Source organism: Linderina pennispora (assembly GCF_002104995.1).
Source record: "Linderina pennispora strain ATCC 12442 chromosome Unknown DL89scaffold_2, whole genome shotgun sequence".
Lineage (NCBI taxonomy): Eukaryota > Fungi > Kickxellomycota > Kickxellomycetes > Kickxellales > Kickxellaceae > Linderina > Linderina pennispora.
Window position 1 is genome coordinate 327,646 of NW_024468250.1, and position 27,482 is coordinate 355,127.

Below are 27,482 nucleotides of genomic sequence, written 5' to 3' on the forward strand. Positions count from 1 at the left end.
TTCAGAATGTGTGTTCCAGGAGCTGGGACAGCTGGTGCACACACAATCACCACGTTGCGCCTGGATGGCGTTGGCTTTGCAGAAACCGTAGAGAGGGTGCTTGGTGGTAAATAGCACTTCAAAGTGCATCTGGCTGGACATTCTCACACCTAGTACCTCGGACATTCTCAATCTGGCCCAAGTCGTTGGCATGGACAGTGAGGCAGTGCGTGGGCTGCTCGGTAGTGCTTTGGTTGACCGACTGCACAGAACTATTGGCGCGCTCCCAAAACCACTCCCAGCATGCCGCACGACTGACAGAGCCCTGTATCTCTGCTGGGCCTGAAACCATGGACACAGCGGATAAAATCGAACAGTTCCTCACCAGTGGCAGAATGGCGCCCACTGACACCGGCGGATGGACTCGAGCCAGTTCCACAGTGGATGGCACCGGTTGCGGACAGGGATTCATCGGGTCACACGATCGGCCTGAGGACTGGTGCACGCCGAGGCCGCCGCAGTGAACCAGAGTCAACGGACCGTTGAAGCGTGAGAATCGTATCAAGCGGCTCTACCGGGTACTTGATAGTCCCAAAACCAAACGGCACAGCACGTGTGCATGCGACAGTCAGGCGCTGGGGTACGCGAGGGTCGTCGCTGGGACAATTCGCTTCGCCACTCTGAGAAGGCGTGCTCAGGAACCAGGACACTTGCTGGAGAGATTTCCCAATACAGGGCAGGGCCAGCTCTACGACACCACACCGTGCAAGTGTGGGCCCAGGGACCCATCGTGATAACATTCCACCAGCACCTATCACTGGCCATCGACAGCGTCTTTTGTGACATGGCTAGGCGTGAGTTTAGGTCAGCGTCTGCGGAGTGTATTGTCCAAAGTCCTTGTCAGCTACTGGCTTCACACATCTTCCGAATGCTTGCCACTACTCACTAGGGTTGCAAACGCGCTGGATCGCGATCTGATGAAGCCAGGCTCTCAGCAAGCATGCGAGTGTGCGCAGTGGATACCGATACTTGTGCGGAGCCGCAAAATAGTTCTAGAGCTAATGCGCCGCAGTCAAACAAATGCTTTAGTTCTGGCAAAGCTCGGCCGCTGGCTCGGCATGGATGGCAGCATATATACGCTGAAACCAGTGGTGTGCTATCAGTCGCAATCAGCTACGCCGCTGGTGAAGCATTTCTCTAGGCTTCTCTCCATGGACAGGGATGTAGACGGGGCAGGCACAAACCACATATCTGCGCTCTGTGCGTGGCCATTCATTGCAGCGCCGCTATAGAGTGTGCAGGTTACAGTGCCACTACGCAAAAGCCATTTGGCAAGCGTTCAAGGAAACAGAGATGCGATTTGCGCGGCTGCACCGGATGCTGCTTGACAGGCAGCGAAGGCGGCTGTTGACTGCAGAGCACACCATCCATTGCCGCCTCAGGTCGTTGTCATTTGCTCAAGTGCTCTTCTGGCCGCTGGATACTGCTCACAGCCTGCTCCGGCTGAACGGTATCAAGACCATTGGGCGACTGTCCAGCGACAGAGGAAACCCCAGGGAATTCTGGTACGTCTTGCTGGTCTTTTTCGCGTACTTGGTCATTGCAACAGCGACGCACAAGTATCGCCTGAGGAGGGCCGAGGCTAAGGCAGCGGCAAGCAAAGAGGCCAAACGCCAGATGGCCGACAAGTGCAGACGAGCGAAACCATGGCTGGCTGCCCCGCGGCAGGACCCAGCGACAGATCCTGCGAGCCACAGCGCCAAAATAGCGCCCGGCCATCGATTGCCGCCGGTCAAGCGCCGGCATAGTTGCTGCATCTGAAAATCTGTGCAACATAGTTGGCCAAAAGCAGGTTCCAGAGACTGGCCTGGATGCCAGCTTGCCCGCCCCACAGTGCCCAGGCTGTCTAATGCGGATGAGGGCGTGTGTCGCTCCCTCCCTAATCGATGCAGCTCGTGGCCATTCGGATTTATAATACATTAGCAAGCTGGCGCCAGCCATCGCGCTTTGCCCTTTTGCTTCTCCAAGCCGCAGCTTTTTATACATCTCCTACCACTATTAGCAATAATGGCCGACCGCAACCACCAGTTTGAGGACGATACCCTGGAGCCCACGTACCTTCAGGGCGACGAGCACCACTCGGACGAGGACGATACCAAATCGAGCACCCATCCGTTTGTCACGTACAACTCGCTGGCCAGCTCGAGGGTCGAGGCCGGGCCGTCGTTTGTCAATGCGTACTTTGCCAAGCACCACAATGTAATCGATCCGCTGGCTGCCCCACCTGGCACGCAGACACCTGATATGGGGCGCACGAGTCCGAGCACCAACTCTGGTCCCGCAGCCGCAGCCATGATCAAGTGCCGCCAGGGATTTGAATCCGGTACCGATGTGGCCCAGCCAGCCTGCCCAGCAGCCGGTGCCGACCACGCCGCTGTCGATTCGTGTGTCGCAGCAGATGAAGGAGGAGCACAAGGACACAGTGGTGCCACAGCTGTCACGCGCAACCACCTCGACCCGGATCCGCGCCATCTCGGATGCCTCAGATGCCGCAGATACTGCTACAGGATGCGAAGACCCAGACCACGGACATCGACATCACCGAGAAAGTCTCGGGGAATTCTGGCTGAATCCGTGATGGATCTTGAGAAAGGCGATCCCGATGTCGACGACGACACCACCAGCCGCAAGATCGAGGATGAGATCCGCAACATGATGCGTAAGGTGCATATCCATGACATGACGGATGGAATGGGAGGGATGGGCGAGGGCCCGCAGGAGCTCAAGCGCATTCGGCGACACGCTGGTCAAGTGTATGGAGCTGCGCGACAAGTACATGGACATAAGTTGCCAGCATGAGGCAGGAGAACCCGAAGAACAAGTCTGGGTGGAAGATCTACCCGAAGCCGCCTCCGCCGGCCTGGCACAACTTTAGCCACAAGTCCCCCGAAGACCAGCCCGAGGAGTTTGACATGGGCAAGTGTGAGATCCCGCCTGAAGACGAGGCGGTGTTTGAGATGGGCGAGGACGGCATCTATGCCGTGTATCGCAACGAGGAGCTGCGCGCAGCCGGCCAGGAGCCGTTCACCAAGGCGCCGTCGATCAAGGAGTTCTACATGGACATGGACTACCTTCTCAACGCCATGTCTGACGGCCCCATCAAGACCTGGGCCTTCCGCCGCCTGCGCTATCTGGACGCGCGCTGGCAGCTGTATGTGCTGCTGAATGAGCGTGAAGAGACTACGCAGTCCAAGATGGTGCCGCACCGTGACCTGTACAATGTGCGCAAGGTCGACGGACACGTGCATCTGGCCAGTGCCATGAACCAGAAGCATCTGCTGCGCTTCATCAAGTACAAGCTCAAGGCCGAGCCGGAACCGCCCCGTCATTGTGCGCGACGGCCAGACACTGACGCTGCGCCAGGTGTTTGAGTCGCTGAAGCTGACTGCGATACGACCTGTCGATCGACACCCTGGACATGCACGCGCACAAGGGCGCCTTCCACCGCTTCGACAAGTTCAACCTGAAGTACAACCCAGTCGGCGAGTCGCGTCCTGCGCACTATCTTTATGAAGTCTGACAACTTTATCGACGGCGAGTACTTTGCACAGATCACCAGGGAGGTCATGTCCGATCTTGAGCAGAGCAAGTACCAGATGGCCGAGTACCGCATCTCGATCTATGGCCGCTCTATCGACGAGTGGGACAAGCTGGCGGCATGGGTCGTCGACCACAAGGTGTTCTCGAGCAATGTGCGCTGGCTGATCCAGACCCCGCGCCTGTACGACATCTACAAGGCCAGCAGGCCAGGTCGAGAACTTTGAGCAGGTGCTCCGCAACATCTTCCAGCCCCTGTTCGAGGTCACCAAGGACCCGAAGCTCGCACCCCAAGCTGCACGTCTTTTTGCAGCGTGTTGTTGGATTCGACTCTGTTGACGACGAGTCCTAAGCCCGAGCGCCGCATGCACAAAAAGTACCCGCTGCCGCGCGTTTGGGACTCGAGCTCCAACCCGCCATACACGTACTACTGCTACTTCACCATGGCCAACCTGTGCTCGCTGAACCAGTGGCGAATGCGCCGCGGCTTCAACACCTTCGTGTTCCGCCCGCACGCCGGCGAGGCCGGTGACACCGAGCACCTGGCAGCCTGCGTTCCTCACTGCCCAGGCAATCAACCACGGCATTCTGCTGCGCAAGGTCCCGGTTCTGCAGTATCTGTACTACATGCAGCAGATCGGCCTGGCCATGTCGCCGCTGTCGAACAACGCCCTGTTCCTTGTGTACGAGCGCAATCCCGTTCAACACGTACTTCCAGCGTGGACTCAATGTGGCCCTGTCGACCGACGACCCACTGCAGTTCCATTTCACCAAGGAGCCGCTGATGGAGGAGTACTCCGTCGCTGCTCAGATCTGGAAGTTCTCGAGTGTCGACATGTGCGAGTTGGCCATGAACTCGGTCATACAGAGCGGGTTTGAGGCCGAGGTCAAGCGCCACTGGATTGGCCGCGACTATCTGGAAACCAGGCCAGACAGAGGTCCACAAGACCAACGTGCCGCTGTGCCGTCTCAAGTACCGCGCGTCGACGCTAGCTCAAGAGCATGCCATACTGGCAAGAATGACAAACGAAGGCTGTGACAGCCCGGTCTTCAAGTAGAGCAGGAGGTTAGCAGCATGGATTGCAAAAATAAATGTCCTGTCTATTTTACATGCGTCTGGCAGCGAGAGGCACGATGGGGTTGGATGGAGCAGCGCTTGCCATAGGAAATACCATCCGCACATTGCTATATGCACAAGATAAAACCATGCCGACATTGAGCATTTTCGATGGGATACGTTGTGAGTCTGCGCAGATAACGTTATTTTGAAGAGATAACATAAAGAGGATAAGAGAGGCTAGCGACTATGAAACAGGTAGGGGGCAAGTGTCCCTGTTTAACTTTTAACGCTTTTCAGGGGAACAAACCCGCGGAGAGCAGGCCCTCCAGAAAGTACAACTAAAGCTCTTTTCCATAAAGAAGCCCAGGAGAAACTGAGGAATCCAAATGGAGCCGGAGGTCTTAGTTGCAGGTGGGGACGTTGGCAGGGCGGGCGTTGCCGGGCAGGGCGTAGAAGTTCTGGGTGTAGTAGCCGTTGAGGGCACCGGCGCCAAAGTAGGCCATGTTGGCGCTGATCATGTTGGCCAGATGGCTGGGCGAGTTCTCCAGGGCGGTCTGGGCGGTGGCGGGCGAGTCCATGCCAGCGGCAATGTTCTCGGCGGCGCCGCTCCACGAAGTACCGGCAGCCGACAGGCGCTTGCCCAGAGAGCCCTTAGGGTCGCTGTGAGTCATGTCGCTGGCGCCGGAACATGTACTGGGAGTGAGCCTGAGCAATCGAGTTGAGCTCGGTGGACAGACCCAGGGGCTGGACGCCGTGCTGGGCACGCACAGCGTTGATGCGGCACAGCATGGTCATGATCCAGTCGCCGCTGGACGACGACGACGACGACGAAGACGAAGAATCGGTGGGCGTCGAAGCAGGGGCGGCAGCGGATGTGGACGGGATGGAGACCGGGGCAGCCTTGTGGCCGAAGCCATTGGCCAGGTTCTGGCTGGTGGCGGCAGCAGCGGTAGGAGCAACAGCAGCAACCTTGGAGGTCGAAGGCTTGACAGCGGCGTTGTTGTCACTGCCGGCAGTGACATAGACCGTCTGGTAGACAACGGCCACGGCGGGGGTGGGGACGGCCGGGACGGCGTTGGCGGTGGCAGTCTCGGTGACAACCACAACGGCAGGCATGGCCTGGGCGGCGAGGGCAAAACCGAGCAGAGTAGCGACCTTGGTGAACTGCATTGTTAATGTTCTGATATGTTGCTGTGAAGAGCAGGTGATCGGGTAAAGGATATATGGGGGTGTACGTAATGTAGGGTGGTTTTCTTTTGGCGGCTAGCGCTGTAAAAGAAAGCAAAGAAAAGTCAAAAGGGCGGAGAGGGGGTAAAGGGAGTCTTGTCTTCACAGAAGATGTCAGAGAAAGGGATGGGTGGTTTGAAGCGCTGCCAGGAGACGGCGACCATTTTATAGGATTCGAGGTGTGCTCCCATCTAAGCAGCTCGCTGGTTCCACCCCTAGGAAAGCCGCGGCTTTCCTAAGAGTTCATGCTGTGCATCTCCAGCCATTGGCATAGAGCGAATGGGCATGCGCGAGCGTATAACCAGCGAGGCAAAAATGGACTGCAATGCTTCAAAATGGCGTACTGTAACCCGCTGTCGCACCATTCTACAAGCGAATCCCCCCACTGACCCCGCAGGCCCGTTGTGCTCAGCGAAAATGTCGGCCTGCTGAGGACCAGAGCCGCAGTTTGGGGCGGGTGAGCAAGAGGGGAGGAGCGACGGCAGCCTTCTTGGCTAGGCAAGAAATCCGGTAGTGAGCAAGTGGATCGAATCCCTCTTACTGGCAGGAAAGGAAAGGACATGCGCAATCTCGTCATTGCCAGCATCGGGTGAGAGGTGGGTAGAGAAAACCACCCGGTTTCTACATTCGGCTGGCTTTACTCTGAGCAGTGTAGATTGGGTCGTTGCAGCGTGGATTTTTCCTGCACTGTTTGACAGTGTTGGAAATTCGCCTCTTGGCCCCGCTCATTCGCCCATTCACCCATGCCAGCCCCATTCCTGCTCTGCACAGCCAGTCATGATTGAGCTGTCCATCTCAGTTACACCATGGCGAAGTAGACATCCTACTGGAGCGCAGAGTGCGTAGTATTGAAATGCTTGGTCCAGGGTGATACAAGGACTGAGCACATGCTACCAATTGGATGGCATAGCCGCCATTTCGACAATGCTGTTTGGCTGCAGCAGGCCCTGGCCGCGCATGTGTGGAGGATGTTCAGGATGTGCTCAACGATGTGTCCGCGAACTAATCGCGTCCAACGGTGCTGCCTGCTGCACTTTCCAAATGGGCTTCGCCAGCCCATTTGCTCCGCAGATACAAACAAAGTGCTATGTGCTTTGGCGATGGCATTCAAACCACGCACTACATGGTCCCATTCCAGTCGCTTGCAAATGGGCTGCAGCTGCGATGATATGCGGAATAGCGTGATGCATAGCTCTGCTGACATGCTCCAAACATCTGGAATGGGGATAGCCAGGAACTAGTTGCGGACTACAAAGTCTATTCAGACCCTAAAGCCCCAGCATAACCCGATTGCAGAGCACCCCCACCGCTCATCCGTTTGCAGCTGGTTTTGGGTATAGCCACACTCTTTTTGGCCTTCACATTGGACCACAGTGGCCCAAAGCCAGCTCTAAAGCGCCATATCAGCCATTTCATTCATAGCGCCAATCTCTTCTGCCGCCCTATGGTCCATCCACTGTACACCGGGCGGAGTAGATGTGCATTCCATTCACATGGCCTAGAGCGACTGGTTCCAATGACAAGGCAGAGCAAAGGCATGAGCCGAACGAGATTCCCGCGAGGTGGGTAGGGTTCTGGTGGGAATAGAAGCTGCGGGATCCACGCTCGACTCGTAGAAAGGGCGGGATGGACATTTTCTTTGGCAGTTTTGTACTGCGGAGCACAGCAGAGAAGTTTGGAACCATTTATTTGCCCGGTCAGCCCGTCAGCGATGGATACGCCAATAAACAAAAGGCCGTTCTGGCAATGCATTTGCCAGTTCCTGGGCGCTTGGCAGGCAAACAGAGTCCCAGGGTGAGAGACTGCTACGCAGTGGGGTTGAGAGTGGAGGGAGGAGGGTGCATAACAGTGCTAGCCCATCAGAACCATGGGACCAGCGGCTCTGATTCGGCAACAGGGCAGGGTACTTATCCATCACACATAGTGTGCTCGGAGGAAAGATACCGCGAGATGCCGAAAATTATGTAACTTGTCTTCATTTGCTGAGGCCACCCAAGCATGGTCGTCAATCGCATCATCGATGATAGCTGTGATTGTGCACTAGGTGCACGTTTTTTATAGCTTCCCCACATATGCGCATGTACTCCGCGGTTGCATCACCAGCCATGGCTTTTCATGGGAACATACTGTTATCTGCTCTCCATTTGACACAACCTAATAGAAAAAAGCAGACATCCACACTCGCCGCGCAGAAGCCGCAGGGTATCTCCCACCCGAGTGTGTCTGCTGAATAAGATTGATGAGCAGCAAGACATCAATCACACCCTTGCCGACAGTTTTCCATTTTCCATATTATATACGCGGAGCCGATGCCGATCACCAATGAAGTAACAAAATAAAAGTAGGGATAGCGGGAGGCGGCGGGATCTGAGGAGTGGAGGGGATGTGCAGTGCATTAGCATGCGAGATAGCTGCAGCTTGGCTCTCCTAAGGTTGCCCCTCCCCTTCAATATAAGAGATGGGAAAGCCTGGAGATAGTGTTGTCAGTTGTGACTTTTTTGGTGCCTTTGCGGAGATAGCGTCGGCGGCGACACCTAGGGGTTCTCATGTCACTTGGAAACACATGCAGTGGTGTATTTTTCTCCCACAGCGCCCCAAATCGACGCTGCCAATTCATTCAATCTGCAGAGCGGCGGGCTTACTGACCTGTCCGCCATACATGATGTGCATACGATACCCTCCCTCCCTCCCTCCCTCGATGCACTCCGTACAGGCCAGGAGAAGGAATGGAGGCAGTGTATAAAAGCAACAGCCCAAGGCGGAGGCGTGCGTAGAGGACTCAACTCACACATACAACACAATCCCTGCCCTGCTATCTTCACTATTAGACACCTGAGCTCATGTTTTCTACTCGCATTATCCCGCGCACTACACGTTTCCGCACACCCTTGGTGTCCCATCGGTACCAGTCAACTGTCGCACCCACCACACCGGCGGGCAAGACTCTTGGCCCTCTCTCTGGTATCCGTGTCCTTGACATGACGCGCGTCCTCGCCGGCCCCTTCTGCACGATGCTCCTGGGCGATCTCGGTGCTGAGGTCATCAAGGTCGAGCACCCGGCGCGCGGCGACGACACTCGTGCCTGGGGCCCTCCGTTCAAGCTGTACGAGAAAGAGGTTGCGGCCATCGAGGGCGTGACGTCCAAGGGTGGTCTGTACAAGGCGCCGCCGCAGTTCAAGGGCGAGAGCGCATATTACCTGTGCGCCAACCGTAACAAGCAGTCGATTGCCGTCGACATGAAGATCAAGGAGGGGCGGCAGGTCATTCTAGATCTGGCCAAGGAGTCTGATGTCTTCGTCGAGAACTACGTTCCTGGAAAGCTGGCCGAGTACGGACTCGGCTATGAGGACCTGAAGCGGGTTAACCCGAAGCTCATCTATGCGTCAATCACCGGCTACGGATCCTTTGGCCCGTACGCCAACAAGCCAGGATACGATACCATCATCGAGGCCGAGGCTGGTCTCATGCACATTACTGGTGAGGCCAACGGGCCGCCGGTCAAGGTCGGCGTGGCTGTTACCGATGTGACCACGGGAATCTACGCACACAGCGCGATCCTTGCGGCTCTGCTGTCGCGAGTAAAGTCCAACGTCGGCCAGCACCTGGACGTGTCGCTGATGCAGACACAGGCGACAGTCCTGGCCAACATTGCCTCAAGCTACCTGATCGGCGGGAAGGAGGGCAGCCGACTTGGCAGCAGCCACCCGTCGATCGTCCCCTACCAGGTGTTCCCGACCAAGGACGGCAGCATCTGCATTGGAGCTGGCAACGACAAGCAGTACAAGATCTTCACGGACGCCATCAACCGGCCAGACCTGCTCGAGAATCCCAAGTACGCGACCAACGCAGATCGCGTGCAGAACCGCGACGAGCTTGTTGCCCTGATCACCGAGGCGCTGAGCATCTGGAAGACTGACGATCTGGTGTCAAAGCTCGAGGGCAGCGGAATGCCGTTCGGGCCGGTCAACAACATCAAGCAGACATTCGAGCACCCGCAGCTGGTTGCTCGCAAGGTCGTCAAGGAGGTCGAGCATCCGTTTGCTGGCACCCTGAAGCTGGTTGGCCCCGCCGTCGAGTACTCGAGCTCGCACGTCGGCGTGCGTCTGCCGCCGCCCATGCTCGGCCAGCACACCGAGCAGGTGCTGCGCAGTATCCTCAACTACTCTGACGAGCAGCTCGAGACCACTGTGCGCTCCGGCGGCGCTGTCCTCTACGACTACAACCTGCCTGCGCAGGACGCGTTCGATCTTCCCTCTCAGTAAAAAGCCACTCCGTATATTTTTCAAACATCAAATGAACTCGACATAGTTTTCCGGAATCAATCCGACCTGGTTTCCCTTATAGCCGACCAGCCAGCCGTCGCACTGCTTGTACGAGATAAATAGCATGTCGTTTTCCTCAAACGCGAGTTCGGTCGGATTCTCTGCCTCAAAGTCATACAGTGCCTTGGCTTTGCCCAGGATTGTGTTGGTTGTCGGAGCCGAAACGTTCGGGCCGCCCGGACTCAAACGACGACCAGGGGTCAGCATCCTCAATATGCTGTCCGCCGTCCTCATCCTCGCTGGCCACTGCATGGATGCCCTCGAACACGCCCTCGTGCCGCGGGTCGTCCTTTGAGTACGCAAAGTCGCGGATAACTGGTTTTGCATGCGCAAGAGGATGTCTGCTGGACCCTGAGCACGCGCTACTGCTGTCGTCGGCAACAGCCGCTGCTACATTTCCCGGCGCTGTCATTTCTTCTCGCTGCTGTGACAGAATGCGGAGGGGGAGATAAAATACAAAGGGGTGAATGCGCTGAATATAAATGCACCAGGCAACAAAGGAAGAAAAAAGTACTCCAAAAATATTAGCGGGAATAAAGAGCAGCAGAGCCTTTGCAGCGCAGCATGGGCAAGATTCGCCTGTGGACAGTGATCACGTGGGATCATTCCAAACATAGCCGTCTACTACCGCACATTTTCACCAGTCGTAGTCGAACCGCTCCATGGTCTCTGCCTGCTCCTCGGCGTCTTTCTGGGCCTTGCGCCGCATATAGAAGATCGGGCAGTCGCGGTTGTTGCACACGACCTCCTGGTGTAGCGAGCCCTGGCAGCGCTGGCACTCGGTCCACAGCCGCGAGAACCGCAGCTCCATCTCTCGCATCACATCCATATGGCGCATGTGGATCTCGGGCAGCTTTGGCGCACAGTGCTTGCACACAGCCTTGTCCTTGTCGTCCTTGCGCAGCGGCGCGCGGCAGCCCAGACAGGTCTTGGTCTTGACCATGAACTTGGACAGGGCGCCAGAGGTGGGTGCCGATACGTGGATCGTGCGTGTGTGCGCGCCGTTGAACAGCGTGCCGACCTTGTCGCCCAGGATCGGCTCAAAGATGCGCGTCAGGGGGTTAGTTAGCTGGTGCTCGAGGTAGTATGTGGTGTCGATTGGCAGGTTGTTGTCCAGCACGTAGATTGGGTCCTCGGCCTTCTCGTACGCGCGCGCGTTCTTGGGGCCGCGGATGATGACGTACGGCACACGGTCTCCGAGCTGCGGAGCCGAGCCCGCATCACGCTTGCGCATGCGTTCGGCCAGCTCCACGTGTGCCTGCTTGGCAGCGTAGTCGGTCTTGGACAGCTGCTTTGAGATGACCAGCATCGACAGGTCAATCTTGTTCTGCAGCAGATCGGAGATCGTGCTCTTCACATACTCGACGGCGCCAGTGACGTCGCGGTCAATCAGAAGCTTGTTGAGGCACGTGTCGAGCACCAGCGGCAGCAGCTGGCAGTTGTCACGCCGCACAGTCTCCAGGCCCTTGGTGTCCAGCTTGTCCCACTTCTCGGGCCGCGTCCAGTACAGCCCGGCGTACCGCTTCTTGTTGATCAGCAGATACGGGAAGTACACCTTCTCGAACTCGAGCTTGATCGGATTGACAAACTTTGTTGTCACGAATTCGGCTGCCTCCTTGCCCAGATCCATGGCTTCGTCGAGCGTCTTGACTCCAAACTTGACCATCACCGAGTCTGTGTCTCCGTAGATGACCTCGGCGTTGTGTGCGTATCCATTCTCCACAGTGTACTTCTTTTCGACCTCATGCATCGTCTGGTCGATCATGATGCGCCCAAACGCTGTGACTGACGACGAGATCTGCAGACACGGCAGCTTGCCGTTCAGGGCTCCGGTGAATCCGTACACAGAGTTGGCACTAATCTTCAAAGCGAGCTGGCGGCCATTCAGCACCTGCACCTTGAATGGATCCATCTCCTTTTTTCATGTCGGACTTTGCCTTTTTGCGCGCACCCAGCAGGGACTTTAGAATATACGGCAGCAGGCCCTCGCGCCTTCCGGACTTGACAAAACAGTCGCCGCTCGGGGACACTGTGTAGTCGACGTCCTTGACCAGGCTGAGCCGCTCAATAGTTGCCTTGTTGAGCAATGTCGTGTAGCAGAGATTGTGCGCCATCATAATCGAGGGATACAGCGAGGCAAAATCCAGCGTGGCAATGGGCACGTCGTAGAAGCCACGCTTGGGCTCAATTACCGTGGCGCCCTCGTACTGATTGTTATCGCCCTGCGAGTCGACCACCGGTACCACCAGATCCTGCTTGATCGTCTGCCGGAACAGCTGGCACATGACACGGATCTGCTGTCCACGCGTCAGCAGGTAGTTGAACGGCACGCCAGTGACGCGCGCCATCTCGATGTTGTTGATCAAGAACATCAGCTTGTCCATCAGCCGCTGCGGCAGAAACGCGTCCTTGAGGCAGTACACCGCCAGTCGCCGACGTGTCTCTGCACTCTCCTTCTGCAGGTCGCTAATGATCGAGTACGGCACGTCCTCCTTCTGCTCACCCAGGAACTTGGCTGACACCGCGTTAAGCGAATACGACCGCAGCGCAAATCCGCCGCGCCGCATGGCCTGCAGGACATCAAACTGGCAGCGGCCCTCGATGTTGATGACCTTGGAGTCGCTGGTACCAAACGCCTTGCTGGAGAACCGCGACGTGGACACCTTGGAGGCCACCCCACGCATGCGGCCCAGGTACGGGAAGTCGTGGGCACTGAGCGCTTGAGCACGGTCAATCAGATATGGCAAGTCAAAGTTGGTTGTGTTGTACCCGATGATCAGGTCAGGGTCGCACTCGCGCACAAACTCGGCCCACTTGACCAGTAGCTCCGCCTCATCTTGGAAGCTCAGCACCTGCGAGCCAGGGATCGGCGCACATGTGTCCAGCGTAAACACATTGCGGATGAACGGCTGCTTCGAGCCCTGAACAGTCACAATGTTGGCCACTTGGATCACCGGGTCGTGCTCGGCCTCGGGGAACACGCCTGGCCGTCCAGCGCACTCGATATCCACGCTCAAGATCCGCAGCGGCGCCGTCTTGGCCCACTCGTCCTCAGGCTCATGTGCAATGATGTTTTTGTAGTTGATTTCCACCTCGTACTGGCAGTGTGTCGAGGGTGTGCCCTTGCGCACGTGGTACTTGCCTGCGGGCAGCTCAACCCAGCTCGCGCCAACAATGCCTGTGTCCACCATGAACCGCAAGATAAACTCGATGTTGCTCTCAAACGGCGCCGACGCATGCTGGCCAATGCTCTGAATATGGAACCCGTCCTTGACGATCCTCGCCACTGGCGCCACCATGCGCGGGTGTCTGACCGTGATCTTGAAGAACGGCGCCTTGACATTCCCATGGAACCCCCACAGCGACTCCTTCATACAAAGCTCGACCGACAGGACCGGGTCATGCTTGCCGCCACCCAAGTTTCCGGGTGCCCTGCGGGCCAGCTGGTTAAGCTGTGCCACGACCTGTGGGATGTTTTCCGCAGCAAAGCCTTGCGGTGCCGGGCAATAAAAGTACGGCGAAAAGCCTGTCACAAAGCACGCAACAGAGTTGCCTTCCTCTGTCACGCCAAACAGCCGCGCCGTCACGAAGCTCTGGTCTGCGCCGTACTCCTCGTCAATCTCCATCTGCTGGAACACCAGGCTGTCCACGTCAGTATTAAGCACGCGTGCTGTAGGCCGTGGCCATGCCGCCGAGGGATCAGCCACAGGCCCAGTGGTCTGCTCGAGCTGCATAAGCTCCTCTTGGAAGTCTACAGGTGCGTCCATCTCCACGTCTTCGTCGACCAGGATATCGCCTGCTTGTGACTTGGCCTTTTGCAGGCGCGACCGCTTGTTCTGCGAGCTCTGCCGTGACGGCTGGTGCGATGACACGTGGAAGTCCGTCACGTCAGTCTTCCTCTTTGTGTCCGAGGTCTGCGAATTGGGCGGCATTCCGAGATATTTTGAAACGATAGTGTGAGGAGAGGGAAAAGGGAGAATAGCGGTGCTTGGGAGAAAAAAAAAGATTTTTTCGTTTGTGATGCTCAGCTGCAAGGCATGCAACGCGACAAATGCAGCGCGCAGAGCTCGCGACCGTGATCGAATCTGCGTAATCGATCAGAGCCTCGGGGTTTTAGAAATGGCACGCTTTTTGTGAAGGTGTAACGGCAAACTTGAGCTCCAGCATTAGGCTTTCACGTTCTCGCCACTTAAAGAGGCAGGGCAATTATGAAATGCTCTCCTTTCCACTTGCTCTCTCCCTATCGCGACCCAGCCTCAACCGGCACAGTTCTTTCCTACACACCAACCAACTTAGTATCTGCCCGCACTACTTTTCTCATCTCTACAAACTATGGCTGTCAAGAGAACCTACGACTCCTTCATCGAGGGCATCCCCTCGCCGCCGTCGAGCACGCCCGTGGCCAAATTGCCCCGGCCCAGCAGCTCTGGTGATGAAACAGGTAAATTGCGTGCATAGTGTAGGCTGCAGTAAATGCGATTTCCATATACTAACTTGCCGAATACCTCTGCATTTCTAGATCGGGCCATGATGTTGTTCCGCTACGGCCAGCAGCAGCCAGCAGCAACAAAACAACAGCAGCAGCAGCCAACCAGCGGCAGCAGCGCAGCAGCCAACCAGCAGCACAGCAATACGGGCCCATGTCCATCGACATGGCGCAGTGCACATCGTGCACAAAGCTATTCATGGCCAGTGCCAACCTTCAGTCCAGTGGGTGCCGCAGATGCATGCGCGCAGTCTGCCCAAGCTGCATCCAGCCATGCTGCTGCTGTGGCGGCAAGTTCTGCCAGTCGTGCTCAATGTCGGACTACACCAGCTATGACATCCAGACGGTCTGCCTTGACTGCAACTAAACACAAATGTACTTTTTCTCTTTCTTCTTTTCTCGATTCGCAGAAACCAAAAAAATAAAATAAAACTCCGTCTGACGGGTCTATTCGTATTCTCAAAAAGCACATTTTACACCTTGATCTCAGGCTGCTGGGTCGGCAGCTGGCCGAACCGCTTCTTCAGAGTAACGCGATGCCGCGAGTACTTGTCGTCGGGCGAGAACCGCGCCGGGTGCGCGGACTTTGTTACCTCACCGGCATCGGTGACCTTCTACAATAAAAGAGACATGCATACCGAGGATTGAGCAACAAACTGTCGTTCTTGTAAAACACCGGAAACCAGGAAACCGTTTGCCGCTGAGGCATCCAGGCAGAGTCATAGGGTTCTCCTTACCTTCAGGGTGTAAACACGCTTGCCCTCGGCGTCCAGAGTGTACATAAGATGCATGGTAGATTTTGCTGGCGAAAAACTGCGTTTCGGCTACATATACAAAAGAGAAAGTGCCGGGAGCATTGCTGGCATTGCGTTAGTCGCATGCGTTTACATGGCGGGTTCTGACACCAGTGCTAGGCCGTGTACCGTGTGCACTATGCAATCAAACAGTGTGAGCGTGTCTGAGCCAGCGGTTCATCACTGGTCGATCAGTGTCCAACAGCATCGTCCTTCTCCTCCTGTGATCTGTCCAGCGTTTATCCAGCAGGGCTAGGCCGACTACTACAGTCTGGGCATGCGTTACCTTTTAAAATAGAGGAAAAGAGGGGTCTGTGGATAAAAGAGCAAGCGAATGAACAAGGTTGAATTGAGAGACGAAAAAGAAAAAAAGTGTCGAATGGCGTGCTGTGCCAATAAAAAAAACGTTGCAAAAATATTTGATCGCGCGTGATTCCTCGATCCATCAGGCAGAGTTCCAGAATCAAACAAGCTTGAGGTTTAGTAAAAAAAGATCAAACAGGCTTGAGGATATTGGCATCGCTATATGCTGGGGCGGGTCATTGCACGCTGGATATACAGCGCAGCATTTGCCCTCTTTCTGCTTCGGGATATGCTGGCTGAACGTTCTTCTTCATAATCAACATGTCCGCACAGAAATCATTCCTTGACGGGTACTCGATGGACAGCTCGCTCAGCGGCACGCAGATGTCGGTGCTCCATTCGAACGACAACTCGCAGAATGAGACAGTGGTAGGGGCATGATGAGTGATATGTTGGACTGCAAAGTATGGACGCTGGTAATGCTATTAACAGATGTTTGCATCGTGTAGTTTGACAGCCAGCCAGTGATGGCAATGCGACCACCAGCTAGTTCACAGCATACAGGGTCATCAGCAGGTGAGGAAGGTGCGGACGGCTGCACCAGGACCACAGGGCACTGAAGCGCTCACTGGATCGACTAGGGCAGGAAATGGCGTCCTCGTTCACATCGCTGCATGAAAAGACCAGCAAGGTCAATCTCAGTGTCAGCGACCTGCACTCCTGATCTGAAGAAAGTTGAGCGTTCCGTGATGTTTGACAGAGACATGTCGAGGCCATCGGTCGCAGATATTGAGCTTAAGCTCAGCAGCACCGGTAAGCATGGCAGACAGATGTGCAGCCTCAGGGTGTTGCTGATCTGACGAATGCACTAAGCACAAGGCGCATTTATGTGTATTTGTTATGTAGTGCAATCACTGGAATCGCGACTTCTTGACAAGATGTCGGTGCAGGTGGGGGCAGCAATTGAACGAAAGGTGAATGATGCAATGGCTATCACTCGATAAGCACAGCCCGCAGATGGCAGACTGGAATCGTTGTCGCTAGTCACTGGCCTTGCCGGAGGTCAAGGAAATGGTCAAGGACCTGCAGGCGAGTGTTGAGACCCTGTCAGCTGCTGCATCCAAGTCAAGCAATAGAGCGACAATGCCGCTGCTTCCACCGCTGCCGTTTGAAATGGGTCAAGCGCAGCCAATGCCAATGTTGCTGAACAACGACGGCATTCTGGCAGGCACCAAACCTGCAGCTGCCTATGGGCGTGGAACTCCCACCGCAGATGGCGCCCATGGCTCAGACACAGCAGACTGGCATGTGTGGAGGCTATGGACACAGCGTAAACAGCCTCACGCTGGTGCATCCAGTGGACCGACCAGAGCACGCCAACCCGAACGAGAGTCTTTTCAATGAGGGATGCGATCGCGGTGGTGGACAGCGCATATCCGTACGAGCTAGATAATGGCTGGCCAGTGGCACCGGCCAGCGGCAACAAAAGACCGAAAACTCAGAGATAGCCGCTGGTTACGTTTGTTCTTTTTCCTTGTTGGTTTCTCACCGAAATTCTTATGCTAAGGAAAATGCAGGCAAATGTTTTCGCGCGACGCATGGTAATGCGAGGCCAGCACGCGGCATTTCAGCAGGTTCGGCGCGGTACAGCGGAGTAGCGGTGACAAGGGGTCGCCATTTGCGGAAGCACCTGGACCGCTGCCACTGGGAGACACAGCAGAGCAGAAGCGTATGGCAGCGCTGATCGAAGAGGCAAACAGGGCGGACACACCGCCGGCCGGGCTGACGAGTGAGGAGCTAGAAAAGTTCTACGAGCCGGTACGCGATGCGAACGACCCGCTGAAGCCGTTCCCAAATAACACAAACCCGGTGACGGGAGAGGTCAACGGGCCGCGGGGGCCAGAGCCGACGCCGGTTCGGTGACTGGGAGCGCAACGGACGAGTGTCAGACTTTTAGATGGAGGTAGGGGAGCAATAAATGAAGAAATATACACAATAGCAGCTAACTGTACAGGCATTTGTTGACGACGGAGATCGGGATATCGGCAATGTTCGGGATGCCGCCGACCTCGCAGCACAGGTGATCGTCGGGGGGCTCCGCCGGCGCGACATTTCGAGTCCTGGATCATAGAAGGTGTCAGGAGAGTTCAGTCAGAGGGGTAGCATACATGATATATGCCATATTGAAAAAGTATATGGACAGGACGGCCATGAACAGCCATGCAGGCAGGGCCATGGCCCAGTATCTGTCCGGGTAGTACGTGAAGCCGAGGGCGACACAGTATGTGATCGGGCAGGTATGCCCACACCAGATAGGTGCCGAATATGGCTAGCGAGACCATGTAAACGACAAATCCATAGTACTCGAAGGTCGGCGTCTTTGCGACCAGCTGGTCGCCTGCCAGCGACGACGGCGACGACGGCCAGGGATCAGCGTAGCTGGCGTCGTTCTCGTGGCGCGCAGAGGACGCTGAGGATACTGAGGGCAGGTCGGGCGAAGTGCGGGCGCGCAGAGCGCTGGCGGACGGGCTTCGGGTGGGCGAAGTGGGGCGTACGGGCGTGTGGAACTGTCGCAGTGGCACGTACATTACAATTCAAAAAAAAAAATACGAACTGAAAGAAGCTGCTGTCTGAGAAATCCTGGTGCTGGCGTTTGGTGCTGGAAATTAATTCGTGGTTGGAGCGTGCTTGTGGGCTGGGGAGGGGCAACCAATGGGGGATGTTGACGTGTGATCATCCTTGCCATTTTGCTTTTCAGCAGGCGAGCAGGCGTCAGACGGCAGTCCTGTCTTCATTTCAGCTCTACATTCGACAGTTTATTTTATTCTTTTAGTTCATTTGCGCATTGTTGTTAAGAGAAATGGACTTTGTAACGCAGGCGAAGAAAATGGGGGTTCGGTCGGTAAGTGCGGCGGGAAGAAGGGACAATTGACCGAAAAAGAAAGCAAGAGCCCGGCACAGCGGCAGCACTAAAGCCTGGCACAAATTTGCTTCCCACTCCTGTAGCTGCTTCTCCAGGGCCTGACGTTCCTCAGCGTGCTCACATCGGCATTCATGATCTGGAAGGGCATGTCGCTGTTCACAAACAGCGAGAGCCCAGTGGTAGTGGTGCTGTCGGGCAGCATGGAGCCAGCGTACTACCGCGGAGACATTCTGTTTCCTGGACAACGGACATTCGGCGATCGAGGTTGGCGAGGTGGTGGTGTATAAGCTGGAGGGCAAGGACATTCCGATTGTGCACCGGGTGATGAAGGTGCACACAGAGAGGGAGAACGGAAAGCAGTTTTTGCTAACCAAGGGCGACAATAACCCGGTGGACGACCGGGGACTGTATAACCCGGGGCAAGCTGTGGATCCAGCGCGATGAGATCGTCGGGCGCGTCAAGGGATTCGTGCCGTACGCGGGCATGGGCACGATTTGGATGAACGACTATCCGCAGCTGAAGATGGGGCTGCTGGGGACGCTGTGCCTGCTGAGTCTGTTTAGCAACGAGTGAAAGGTGGCAAATGAAGTCACCAAGGGTTAGTTTTTTTTATTCCATCTTCAGTTTCATAAAAAGGACCGTGATCATAGCGCTGCTGAGTGTGGTGCAGGTTATTCCCAGCTAGCGGTCTTACTGGGTGCGGTAGATGTGGTCGGACACGCGCGCAACGTCGACCATCTCGGCCACGTCATGCACGCGCACAATGGCAGCACCGCCCTGGACAGCAGCAGAGACGGTTGCGGCAGTACCCCAGACGCGGTCCTTGGCGTTCTTCTTGCCGGTGGCCATGCCAATGAAGCGCTTGCGGGAGCTGCCGACCAGCACCGGGAAGCCAACGAGCTCCACCGGCAGATCCTCCTCAATGAAGCCCTCGTGAGAGTCAGCCGAGTCGGGCTTGCCGGAGCGGTCGGACACGGGCGCACGAATATGGCGCTTGGTGAGCTCGGGCAACCGCCGCAGCACATCAAAGTTCTGGCTGCCCTCCTTGGCAAAGCCAATGCCCGGATCCAGGATAATGTTCCAGCGCGCCACGCCGCAGTCCAATGCCTGGCGCACGCGCTGCGCCAGCTCGAATCGCGTGCCGCGCACCACGTCGCCGTCAAACTGCGCATAGTCGTTGAGCTGCGTCATGGTTGACGGCGAGCCACGCATATGCATCAGCACGTACGGGCACTGGCGCTTGGCCACCAGCGGCAGCATCTCGGGGTCGTGCGAGCCGCCGGTGACGTCATTGATTATATCAGCGCCCGCGTCCAACGCTGCACGGGCCACGTCGGCATAGAACGTATCGACGGAGATCGGAACGCCGACCTGCTGCTCGCGCAGCGCACGCACCACCGGCACCACGCGTGCAATCTCTTCGGTAACGCCGACGGGCACAGCTCCGGGCCGCGTCGACTGGCCGCCGATATCAAGAATGTCGGCGCCGGCCTCCACCAGGCGCTTCGCGTGCTGGACGGCACTGTCGCAGGCGAGGAAGTCGCCGCCGTCGCTGAAACTGTCGGGAGTGCAGTTGACGATACCCATGGACAGCGTGTGCTTCTGCGTGGCCGGCACCAGCGATTGCAGGAGCCCTGAGTGCGGCTGCAATGGCGTGACCTGCACGATGTCGTTTGGCGCGTTGCTGTGGGTGGTCAGATGGCGGAACAGTGCCCCGGCCGATCTGCCGAGCCGCTGATGCATGATGCTGCGGTCCAGATCGCACAGCGGGCCGAGCTGGAACCGCCGCTCGTGCACCAGTGCATGCGGAAGCGTGAGCCGCTCAGTGCGCATCACTAGCTCGTCGTAGAACAGAATGTCCAGGTCGATCACGCGCGGTCCGTTGCGGATCACGCTGAAGTCGCGACCCATCTCGGCTTCGATGCGCTTGAGCTCGTCCAGCAGCGCCAGCGGCTCGAGCCGGGTCGTGAGCCGGCATGCTGCATTCAGGAACGCCGGCTGGTCGGCCACATACATGGGCGCAGTCTCGTACAGAAAGCTAGTTTCCACCAGCCGCGACTCGGGCAGAGCCGCCAGGTGCAGCAATGCCTTGTGCAGGTTCGCCAGGCGGTCGCCGACATTCGTGCCCAGCGCAATGTACGCGCAGTGCATGTCGCCAGGAGCCCGCGGCTCGCTGGCAGCCGCAAAGTCCGAGCTGGCGCGGGTGATCTCGACTGCCGAGCACGCAGCAAAGACCAGCGCGCTGGGCTTCTCGACGCGCACGGTGATGCGCGGCACGTGGCACTCCTTGACCCCAGCGCGTGCCACCGCCGTCGCCAGCGCCTCGACGGTGCGGAACGAGCTCTTCTCCACCAGCTCCGTGATCGCATCCACCACCGTGCGGAAGTTGCGGTACGCCGGCACCGCATCCCGCACCTCAGCCGCCTTGCGGTAGTGCATGGTCAGATCCAGATCCACCACCTGCTTGGCGTGCCGCTCCCACAGATTCACGCCGATGATCGTGCTCAGCTGCAGCCGCCGCACCGCAATCCGGTCCTCCTGCGCCAACGCCCCTGCCGCCTGCTCGGCCGCCAGGCGCTCGGCCCCCACACGGGCCACGCGCTGCCCAAACTCCTGGTCGCTCTCATCCGCCGCCTGCACCGGCTCGCTGCCCCAGCTGCCCAGCATCTCCTTGCGCGTGCGGAACACCTCGACGCCTGCGTGCTTGGCGTGCAGGAGGGCCCGCGGCTTGTTCACTGTCACGTGCACTGCCAGCGCCCGCTCCGTCACCCCCAGGCACGTCCGCACGATGCCATCGGCAAGCGCCTCCAGCGACTGCAGCCTGTGGGCTCCCTCGGCAAACGCCGTGACCTGCTTGCATGCGTTGCCGTAGTGCACGCTCTCCGTGACCTTGTCTGTGCGGCCCGCAGACGCAATCGACGTGTGAATTTCAGCCGTAATGAGGACCGGCTGTTTCTTTGTGCGCTCCCACGAGTCGTGCCCCAGCACCGTGCGCACCTCCAGGTCCCGGAATATGATCTTGTCTGCCATCCTTTATGTGTCTTTAAAATACTAGCTGAGGAAAAATTTTAGTTTGGGAGAGGTTAGAGACTCCGATCCAGCCGAGCCCAGACTGGCTTTTAAAACTCGCGCGCGGCCCGAAACGAGGAAAATTGCTGGTGACGGAAGATAACAAATTCCCACCCAACCACCGCTGGTATCATGCGGTGTTCCCAATTGTTTGCTCAACCGCTTGCCAATCCCGTCTCTCCCTAAACCCTCCCACCACCCATCTCCACGCTACATTGTCGGCGGATCCCAGTCCCACGTATACAATATGCCACTCCAGTCGCATCAGCCATATTTCGTGTGAAACGACAAGTGGCCGTGGTCGATGAATCGTGCAATTGCTGTGACCATGTTTACCCATCTGCTGCATACATAGGCGTGTTCCTTGTGGATACCTGCAATGTATTTTAATTACAGTACTTTTGAAATACATTAGCTGATGGCCTGTTACTGCCAGCGTTCCATGCATCCAGAGTGCGACACAGTAAACACCGCTAGCTGTCTGTCAATGCCGCTACACCGTGCCAAATTCTGAACAGCAGAAGCCTGCTTGCACCTGCCTCCACGCTCCGGATATATATCACACAGCAATGAAGATTAGTCTACTCGTAGCATTGGCACTATCGTTGGAATCTGTCGGGTCGGCCTCGCTTATCTCGACAAGGCCAGGGAAGATCGAGCAGCAGCAACAAGAGTTTGTCAGCTCAGCCCTGCCCTTGGTGGTCCTCGGCTACCTGCACGAAGTTGCCTCCGCATACCGCCAAGTACATCCAACCAGCATTGCCCGCCTTGATAGTCAAGCCATGTCGGAGTCTGCCAGCCACCAGTCTGAAAGTACTGTTCCAGATGTGGGCGAGCTTGGTGCGCTGCTGGCAGAGCTCGACGAGCTGGGCTTCTCGATCGGCTCGAGCCAGGTGGATCAGATGAAGAGCGTTATGAGCGAGATGCACACGGCATCGTTCCTCGACAAGGAGATATCGGCACCGGGCGAGGTTTTACGGATCCACCAGTCGATTGCAGAGAACGTCGAACAACCCAAGTGAATTCTCGCTGAACGGCTGCGCAGAATAAGCTTATCTGCTCTTTGAAGATTATTTTTGTGCAATGGACTGTCCACAGAAACCGCAGGACACCCGAGTCCAGTACTTTGGATCTCCCAGAAATAGGCGGCACACAGTGTAGTCAACAGGAAATCAGCAGCTATTAGCATGGGTCTCTCTCCTGCTTGCTGCTCAGATTCCGCACATGATTGCCTAATTCCAGACATCGTATTGCCAATAGGCGATTTGTAATCATACCTACCATGTCATGGAAACTAAAACGCCGACAGGAATCCGAACGAGAAACCCTGCCTAGGGCGAATACACCCACTCAGAGCCAGGTACCGATCTGTGAGCTACGATGTCAGACTGTACATTTCACGAGCGAGAGAAGCGTGACAGCGATGTGAATTGCCACCTAATGTCCATGGTCCAGATCTGATCCCTTCACGTTTTGTTATGGATAGACCGACTCTGCAATCTACCGCACCACCGCCTGCATTGCTGTACTTTTGTCATCCAGCATCTGTAAGCACAATTCGTAATCCGAGCCGTTAGCATATTTGTAAGCCTCCCTCCCAGTCTCACGGTAGTTGCTCTGTATAAATTGAGAACGGCCTGCCGCATATCCCCGCCAGCCACACACAGCACTACCAGCAACTATATAATCGCAACCTACACTTACCACAGTACTGCCTCGCATAGTATATCATGGCCCGCCCCAAGGTCTTTGTCGTCTTCTACTCCACCTACGGACACGTCCACACCATTTCCAAGTCAATCAAGGAAGGACTGGAAAAGTCTGCACAGGTCGATGTCGAGGTATATCAGTTCCCAGAGACCCTGTCCGAGAGCGTCCTCCAGAGCATGTATGCTCCACCCAAGCCCGACATCCCTGTCATCACCGTTGACAAGCTAGCCGAGGCCGATGGCTTCCTGTTCGGATTCCCAACCCGCTTCGGATCTGCCCCTGCCCAGGTCAAGGCGTTCTTTGACTCCACAGGCTCGCTGTGGGTCAAGGGCGCGCTCAGTGGCAAGCCTGCAGGAATGTTCTTCTCAACAGCCTCCCAGCACGGTGGCCAGGAAACCACCGCGTTCTCGTTCCTTCCCGTTCTCGCCCACCACGGAATGGTCTTTGTCCCCGCGCTCTCCACCAGCGCTGGCAACCCGGGTGTCGACCAAGTCGCAGGCGGATCGCCGTGGGGCGCAGGCACGGTTGCTGGCAGCGACGGCGCACGCCGGCCCACCGAGTATGACTTGGCAGCAGCCGTGGCACAGGGCGAGAGCTTTGCGAATATTGCCGCAAAGCTGTCGGCGTAAATGCTTCAACCAATCCTGCACACATTTCTGCCTCAGAACAGACGCGGAGACACATTTGCTGCTAACTATTTTTGCCTAATGGAATTTTCTCAATCCACTGCGATGCGCGGTATCTTTGGTTCCCCAGTGCGTATTCTTGCTCCGAAAATTCCTGATGCCCCTCACCGGTGTTCCTCACAGTGGCTCACCAGGCCAGCTCCACACCTCAGTGAGCAGAGAACAGAATGACCTGCCACCACACGCACCGACTGCAGCAGACAGTGTCTTGGCATATTATCATGGAACGTCGGTGTATGCCAGCTGCCTATGTTTATCTGACACCACATATTGCATGGACTATGAGGAAAGGCTGCCAGTAGATGCTGCCTGCAGTGGTCCAAACGTATATAAATCTCTCGACACCAGCCGTCCATTTCTACAGAATCCACCAACATACGCAATCCTAATCTGGGCACAGCCGCTCCAATATTCTCTGCTGTTCTCTACCACCTCTCCAGTTCTGCCTACCAGCACCTTCAACTAGCCACCACCTAATATGGTCAAGGTTTACTTCGTCTCTGCTGTGCTTGCTGTGTTTGCCCTGAATGCATCCACCAACGCCACTCCACTTGGTGACACTAACACCAACGCATCTGCTGCAATCTTCTCTCGTCCGCCAGTCGCTCTCCCCTGGGGATTCAACGCCGATGCCTTTGGTCATCTGCCAAATGGTGTGAAGCACATTCTCTTGGCCAGGCCTGGCATTATCCGTCGTAATGACGATGGGAACATCACCGGCAACGATGATGACCATGCCAGTGGCAGCGATGATGACGATGCGAAACCTGTCCTATCAACTCAACCTGAGCCAGTCCCAGTAGCTCCCGCCGCTATCCGCCGCTGCCCGCATCCCAAAGGGAATACTAAGGACAACAGTGGTCACGGCAACGTTACAAACGATAAACATGACAATATTGAGCGCCAGGGCGATGTCAGCGACGGTTATGTCAGTGGGGGTCATGTCAGCGCCGGCAATAGCGCAGGCAACGATACGGACAGCGGCAACTAGGTTGGCAAGTCTAGGTTTGGCCATGTCCAGTTCACCAGCTCTTCGATATAGCTGGTTCACTTTTTGATTTTGTGAGATTTCAAAATGTGAATCTCGTTAAATGTTGGCATGAAGGCTGCCTGGACGATTGCAACCACTCCTGCTATTGTCTGCAGCCCAGCCAGCACTGCTAACGAGGCTGACAGTGTCATCTGCTCATTATTGCAACTGCTGAAAGAAGCCCGTGGAATCTGCTAGCGACAAACATCATCCCTACCTGACACAGACCACCAAACATCACTTACCTTCGATCCTGGTATAGCAGTGAGCTAGTATCTGTGCTGCGGTTGAGATAGGCGGAGACTGTGCCCGGTACCTTCCCGATCCCTATCCCTACACATACTTCTCCGACTACCCTGGAGCCATTGACTACACAACTACAGCTTCCTTGGGTCGGTATATCGTGACAACGTTCACGCCTACATATTCTGCCGACACATGCAGTGGTATCTACAATGCCAAGTACAGTGGCAGCACGAGCCAGCGTGCTACTACAGCGACATACCTGAGCGTGAATCCGATTCTCCTTGTGGATGTTGCGTATACTGCTTTAGACGACTATATGCCTTGTCCGCAAGCGCTGCCAGACAGTCCGCGAGTTCCGTGGACAGAGGCGGAAATTGCTGCTCAGGCAGCGAAGATACGAGGCGGACTTTGTATTCCCGCAGCCGAGTTCTTGGCGGCAGCTGACAACCTTTGGTAACTATTGCGTAGTGCATGACGCATGCAGCCAGAGGGCTGCCGGCATTAGTTGCCACTAGTATAAATACCCTGATGCCTGTGCTGCCATACACAAACGCAACACCAGCCGTTGCTCCGGATACTTTGGCTATTTGGCTTTTCTTTTTGATTCATTTCTTTAACCACTTTTAGCACTTTTTCACCATGGTTCAGCTGCCACTTGCTTCTAGCCTGCTCGCTGTGCTTGCTCTGCAGGCTCGCGCCAGTGCAGACAGCAGCTTCCCTACTTCTACCGAGCCCAGTGACATCGGTGTCGAGCTGTCATCCTCGACTGAGCTCGGCGATATCGGCACCGACGAGTCACCCACTGCCGTGTACTCACATCCACCCATCTTCTATCCCTGGGGATTTATGGCAGACGCCTCATACAACTTTAAGCTGGATCTTGCCAAAACCAAGAGCGACGGCGGAGCTGTAAACTACGGCATCGAGGTTGGTGGAGCGTGTGCTCAGTACACGCCTGAGCCACGCACTATTACCTACACTCGCTACGAATTCTCCGAGCCGTACTGGATGGCAAGGAGCGACGATGCTGGCGACGATGACCGCGACAATGACCGCGACAACGATGGCGACAATGATGGCTACGATAGTGATCATGGCGATCTGGACTCGTACTCGGCGCAAGTGTTCACTACAGTATTCACCCCGCGCTTCCCGCAGGTTGGATGCAGTGGTGTGTACAAGGCCGAGTACAGCGACAGCAACAGCCAGTATGAGAGCTCTGACGCGTATGCAAGCAAGTATCCCGATGAGCTACTCTTGGAGCCGCTGCTGGCACTCGGCGAAAATGGCTTCCTTGGCTCTCTTGACTGCGAGCTAGGCGCTTCAGCAACAGATGCCTTGGACGATATTGACAGCGACGTCGACTTTGATGAGGTTGATGTTGGTCAGTTCTTCTCAACCCTTGCGGCAGCAGCAGAGGGAGAGGCAACTATTGCTCATGCCAGCAACAATGGCAACGATGATGTCAATGGCAATGGCAGCGACGATTTTGCCGTCGCTACCGACAACTTCCGTGGCGGCAACGTGGTTGACGATGCAGACACTGACTGACTGAGTCTGGCGGCACAGCCTGAGCACTATCTTTTATCCTTCTGTAAAAATCCCAAGAACATCGCTAAGTACACATGGTCGGTGTGTGAAATGTGTGCATGTGGCATTGGAATATTCTCAGCTTGGATGTGCTCACATTTGCTCTGGGCAAATGGCTTCTAGAATTCTAACCTAGTTCCGACAGCGCGCGCTGCCAAGACCGATAGCCACAAGCTCAGCCAGCAGTCCTCACTCAGCTAGTTAAATGGATATTGACATCCGCTGCACATGTGCTGACAGTGAGCTGCGGAAATTCGCATGGGCTGGTATCCCAAACCAGTTTGTGATACGGAGCGAGGGTCCCATTTTGGAAGAAATCAGTAGGTCGTTTCCGATTTGCTGTCAACCGAATGTTCTGTGCTGCGTTGCCAACAACCTGTCCCTAGCAGTCTCCCAGTATGATGCCACCAGGACCAGGGGCACTCCTTGCGCCAAGCCATTCATACAGACTATAAAATG

The 27,482-nt window shown here is 56.3% G+C and overlaps 17 protein-coding genes across 17 annotated transcripts; 11 read left to right on the forward strand and 6 right to left on the reverse strand.

Annotated features, from left to right (window-relative positions):
- Window positions 1-1,332: 1,332 nt before the first annotated feature.
- Window positions 1,333-1,800, forward strand: DL89DRAFT_290595 (uncharacterized protein; the record flags this gene model as incomplete). The annotated part of the gene is made up of 1 exon (XM_040890097.1): window positions 1,333-1,800. One exon carries the CDS (start codon window positions 1,333-1,335, stop codon window positions 1,798-1,800), a length of 468 nt encoding a protein of 155 aa, XP_040746100.1.
- Window positions 1,801-2,046: 246 nt separating this feature from the next.
- On the forward strand, window positions 2,047-4,978 carry DL89DRAFT_290596 (uncharacterized protein; the record flags this gene model as incomplete). The annotated part of the gene is given in 15 exon segments (XM_040890098.1): window positions 2,047-2,370; window positions 2,396-2,461; window positions 2,526-2,588; window positions 2,629-2,703; window positions 2,738-2,811; window positions 2,840-3,331; window positions 3,351-3,438; window positions 3,473-3,517; window positions 3,555-3,731; window positions 3,790-3,890; window positions 3,923-4,078; window positions 4,116-4,235; window positions 4,267-4,462; window positions 4,509-4,558; window positions 4,966-4,978. 15 exon segments carry the CDS (start codon window positions 2,047-2,049, stop codon window positions 4,976-4,978), a joined length of 2,040 nt encoding a protein of 679 aa, XP_040746101.1.
- Window positions 4,825-5,981, reverse strand: DL89DRAFT_264966 (uncharacterized protein). The gene is made up of 2 exons (XM_040886450.1): window positions 5,370-5,981; window positions 4,825-5,329 (listed from the first exon to the last, which is right to left on the reverse strand). Exons 1-2 carry the CDS (start codon window positions 5,804-5,806, stop codon window positions 5,038-5,040), a joined length of 729 nt encoding a protein of 242 aa, XP_040746102.1. The 5' UTR covers window positions 5,807-5,981; the 3' UTR covers window positions 4,825-5,037.
- A 2,722-nt stretch (window positions 5,982-8,703) lies between these two features.
- On the forward strand, window positions 8,704-10,125 carry DL89DRAFT_243760 (CoA-transferase family III; the record flags this gene model as incomplete). Its single annotated transcript, XM_040885044.1, has 2 exons — window positions 8,704-8,997; window positions 9,049-10,125. The coding sequence occupies 2 exons, from the start codon at window positions 8,704-8,706 to the stop codon at window positions 10,123-10,125; spliced, it is 1,371 nt and encodes a 456-aa protein (XP_040746103.1).
- A 27-nt stretch (window positions 10,126-10,152) lies between these two features.
- DL89DRAFT_206892 (Sh3 domain of Nbp2) lies at window positions 10,153-10,314 on the reverse strand (the record flags this gene model as incomplete). The annotated part of the gene is made up of 1 exon (XM_040884103.1): window positions 10,153-10,314. A coding segment is annotated over one exon (162 nt), but the record flags the coding sequence as incomplete, so codon positions are not given.
- A 508-nt stretch (window positions 10,315-10,822) lies between these two features.
- On the reverse strand, window positions 10,823-14,117 carry DL89DRAFT_320540 (delta DNA polymerase; the record flags this gene model as incomplete). The annotated part of the gene is made up of 2 exons (XM_040891215.1): window positions 10,823-12,041; window positions 12,118-14,117. 2 exons carry the CDS (start codon window positions 14,115-14,117, stop codon window positions 10,823-10,825), a joined length of 3,219 nt encoding a protein of 1,072 aa, XP_040746105.1.
- A 141-nt stretch (window positions 14,118-14,258) lies between these two features.
- On the forward strand, window positions 14,259-15,297 carry DL89DRAFT_308493 (uncharacterized protein). The gene is made up of 2 exons (XM_040890931.1): window positions 14,259-14,626; window positions 14,705-15,297. Exons 1-2 carry the CDS (start codon window positions 14,518-14,520, stop codon window positions 15,094-15,096), a joined length of 501 nt encoding a protein of 166 aa, XP_040746106.1. The 5' UTR covers window positions 14,259-14,517; the 3' UTR covers window positions 15,097-15,297.
- On the reverse strand, window positions 15,112-15,806 carry DL89DRAFT_264968 (H/ACA ribonucleoprotein complex subunit 3). Its single transcript, XM_040886451.1, has 2 exons — window positions 15,409-15,806; window positions 15,112-15,285 (listed from the first exon to the last, which is right to left on the reverse strand). Exons 1-2 carry the CDS (start codon window positions 15,460-15,462, stop codon window positions 15,145-15,147), a joined length of 195 nt encoding a protein of 64 aa, XP_040746107.1. The 5' UTR covers window positions 15,463-15,806; the 3' UTR covers window positions 15,112-15,144.
- Window positions 15,807-16,839: 1,033 nt separating this feature from the next.
- On the forward strand, window positions 16,840-17,172 carry DL89DRAFT_254954 (uncharacterized protein; the record flags this gene model as incomplete). The annotated part of the gene is made up of 1 exon (XM_040885308.1): window positions 16,840-17,172. The coding sequence occupies one exon, from the start codon at window positions 16,840-16,842 to the stop codon at window positions 17,170-17,172; it is 333 nt and encodes a 110-aa protein (XP_040746108.1).
- Window positions 17,173-17,460: 288 nt separating this feature from the next.
- On the forward strand, window positions 17,461-17,762 carry DL89DRAFT_264969 (uncharacterized protein). Its single transcript, XM_040886452.1, has 2 exons — window positions 17,461-17,649; window positions 17,672-17,762. Exons 1-2 carry the CDS (start codon window positions 17,500-17,502, stop codon window positions 17,723-17,725), a joined length of 204 nt encoding a protein of 67 aa, XP_040746109.1. The 5' UTR covers window positions 17,461-17,499; the 3' UTR covers window positions 17,726-17,762.
- An 8-nt stretch (window positions 17,763-17,770) lies between these two features.
- On the reverse strand, window positions 17,771-18,356 carry DL89DRAFT_290604 (uncharacterized protein; the record flags this gene model as incomplete). The annotated part of the gene is made up of 3 exons (XM_040890099.1): window positions 17,771-17,863; window positions 17,975-18,014; window positions 18,049-18,356. 3 exons carry the CDS (start codon window positions 18,354-18,356, stop codon window positions 17,771-17,773), a joined length of 441 nt encoding a protein of 146 aa, XP_040746110.1.
- Window positions 18,357-18,608: 252 nt separating this feature from the next.
- On the forward strand, window positions 18,609-19,265 carry DL89DRAFT_277379 (signal peptidase complex catalytic subunit SEC11; the record flags this gene model as incomplete). Its single annotated transcript, XM_040889440.1, is given in 4 exon segments — window positions 18,609-18,670; window positions 18,775-18,972; window positions 18,992-19,081; window positions 19,116-19,265. 4 exon segments carry the CDS (start codon window positions 18,629-18,631, stop codon window positions 19,263-19,265), a joined length of 480 nt encoding a protein of 159 aa, XP_040746111.1. The 5' UTR covers window positions 18,609-18,628.
- Window positions 19,266-19,282: 17 nt separating this feature from the next.
- DL89DRAFT_264970 (Dihydropteroate synthase) lies at window positions 19,283-21,839 on the reverse strand. The gene has a single exon (XM_040886453.1). It carries the CDS (start codon window positions 21,720-21,722, stop codon window positions 19,383-19,385), a length of 2,340 nt encoding a protein of 779 aa, XP_040746112.1. The 5' UTR covers window positions 21,723-21,839; the 3' UTR covers window positions 19,283-19,382.
- Window positions 21,840-22,310: 471 nt separating this feature from the next.
- DL89DRAFT_264971 (uncharacterized protein) lies at window positions 22,311-22,862 on the forward strand. The gene has a single exon (XM_040886454.1). The coding sequence runs from the start codon at window positions 22,331-22,333 to the stop codon at window positions 22,781-22,783; it is 453 nt and encodes a 150-aa protein (XP_040746113.1). The 5' UTR covers window positions 22,311-22,330; the 3' UTR covers window positions 22,784-22,862.
- A 572-nt stretch (window positions 22,863-23,434) lies between these two features.
- On the forward strand, window positions 23,435-24,146 carry DL89DRAFT_264972 (flavo protein WrbA). Its single transcript, XM_040886455.1, has one exon. The coding sequence runs from the start codon at window positions 23,492-23,494 to the stop codon at window positions 24,098-24,100; it is 609 nt and encodes a 202-aa protein (XP_040746114.1). The 5' UTR covers window positions 23,435-23,491; the 3' UTR covers window positions 24,101-24,146.
- A 411-nt stretch (window positions 24,147-24,557) lies between these two features.
- On the forward strand, window positions 24,558-25,392 carry DL89DRAFT_82762 (uncharacterized protein). The gene has a single exon (XM_040892121.1). The coding sequence runs from the start codon at window positions 24,636-24,638 to the stop codon at window positions 25,146-25,148; it is 513 nt and encodes a 170-aa protein (XP_040746115.1). The 5' UTR covers window positions 24,558-24,635; the 3' UTR covers window positions 25,149-25,392.
- Window positions 25,393-25,994: 602 nt separating this feature from the next.
- On the forward strand, window positions 25,995-27,057 carry DL89DRAFT_264973 (uncharacterized protein). The gene has a single exon (XM_040886456.1). The coding sequence runs from the start codon at window positions 26,073-26,075 to the stop codon at window positions 26,982-26,984; it is 912 nt and encodes a 303-aa protein (XP_040746116.1). The 5' UTR covers window positions 25,995-26,072; the 3' UTR covers window positions 26,985-27,057.
- The last annotated feature ends 425 nt before the right edge of the window (window positions 27,058-27,482 follow it).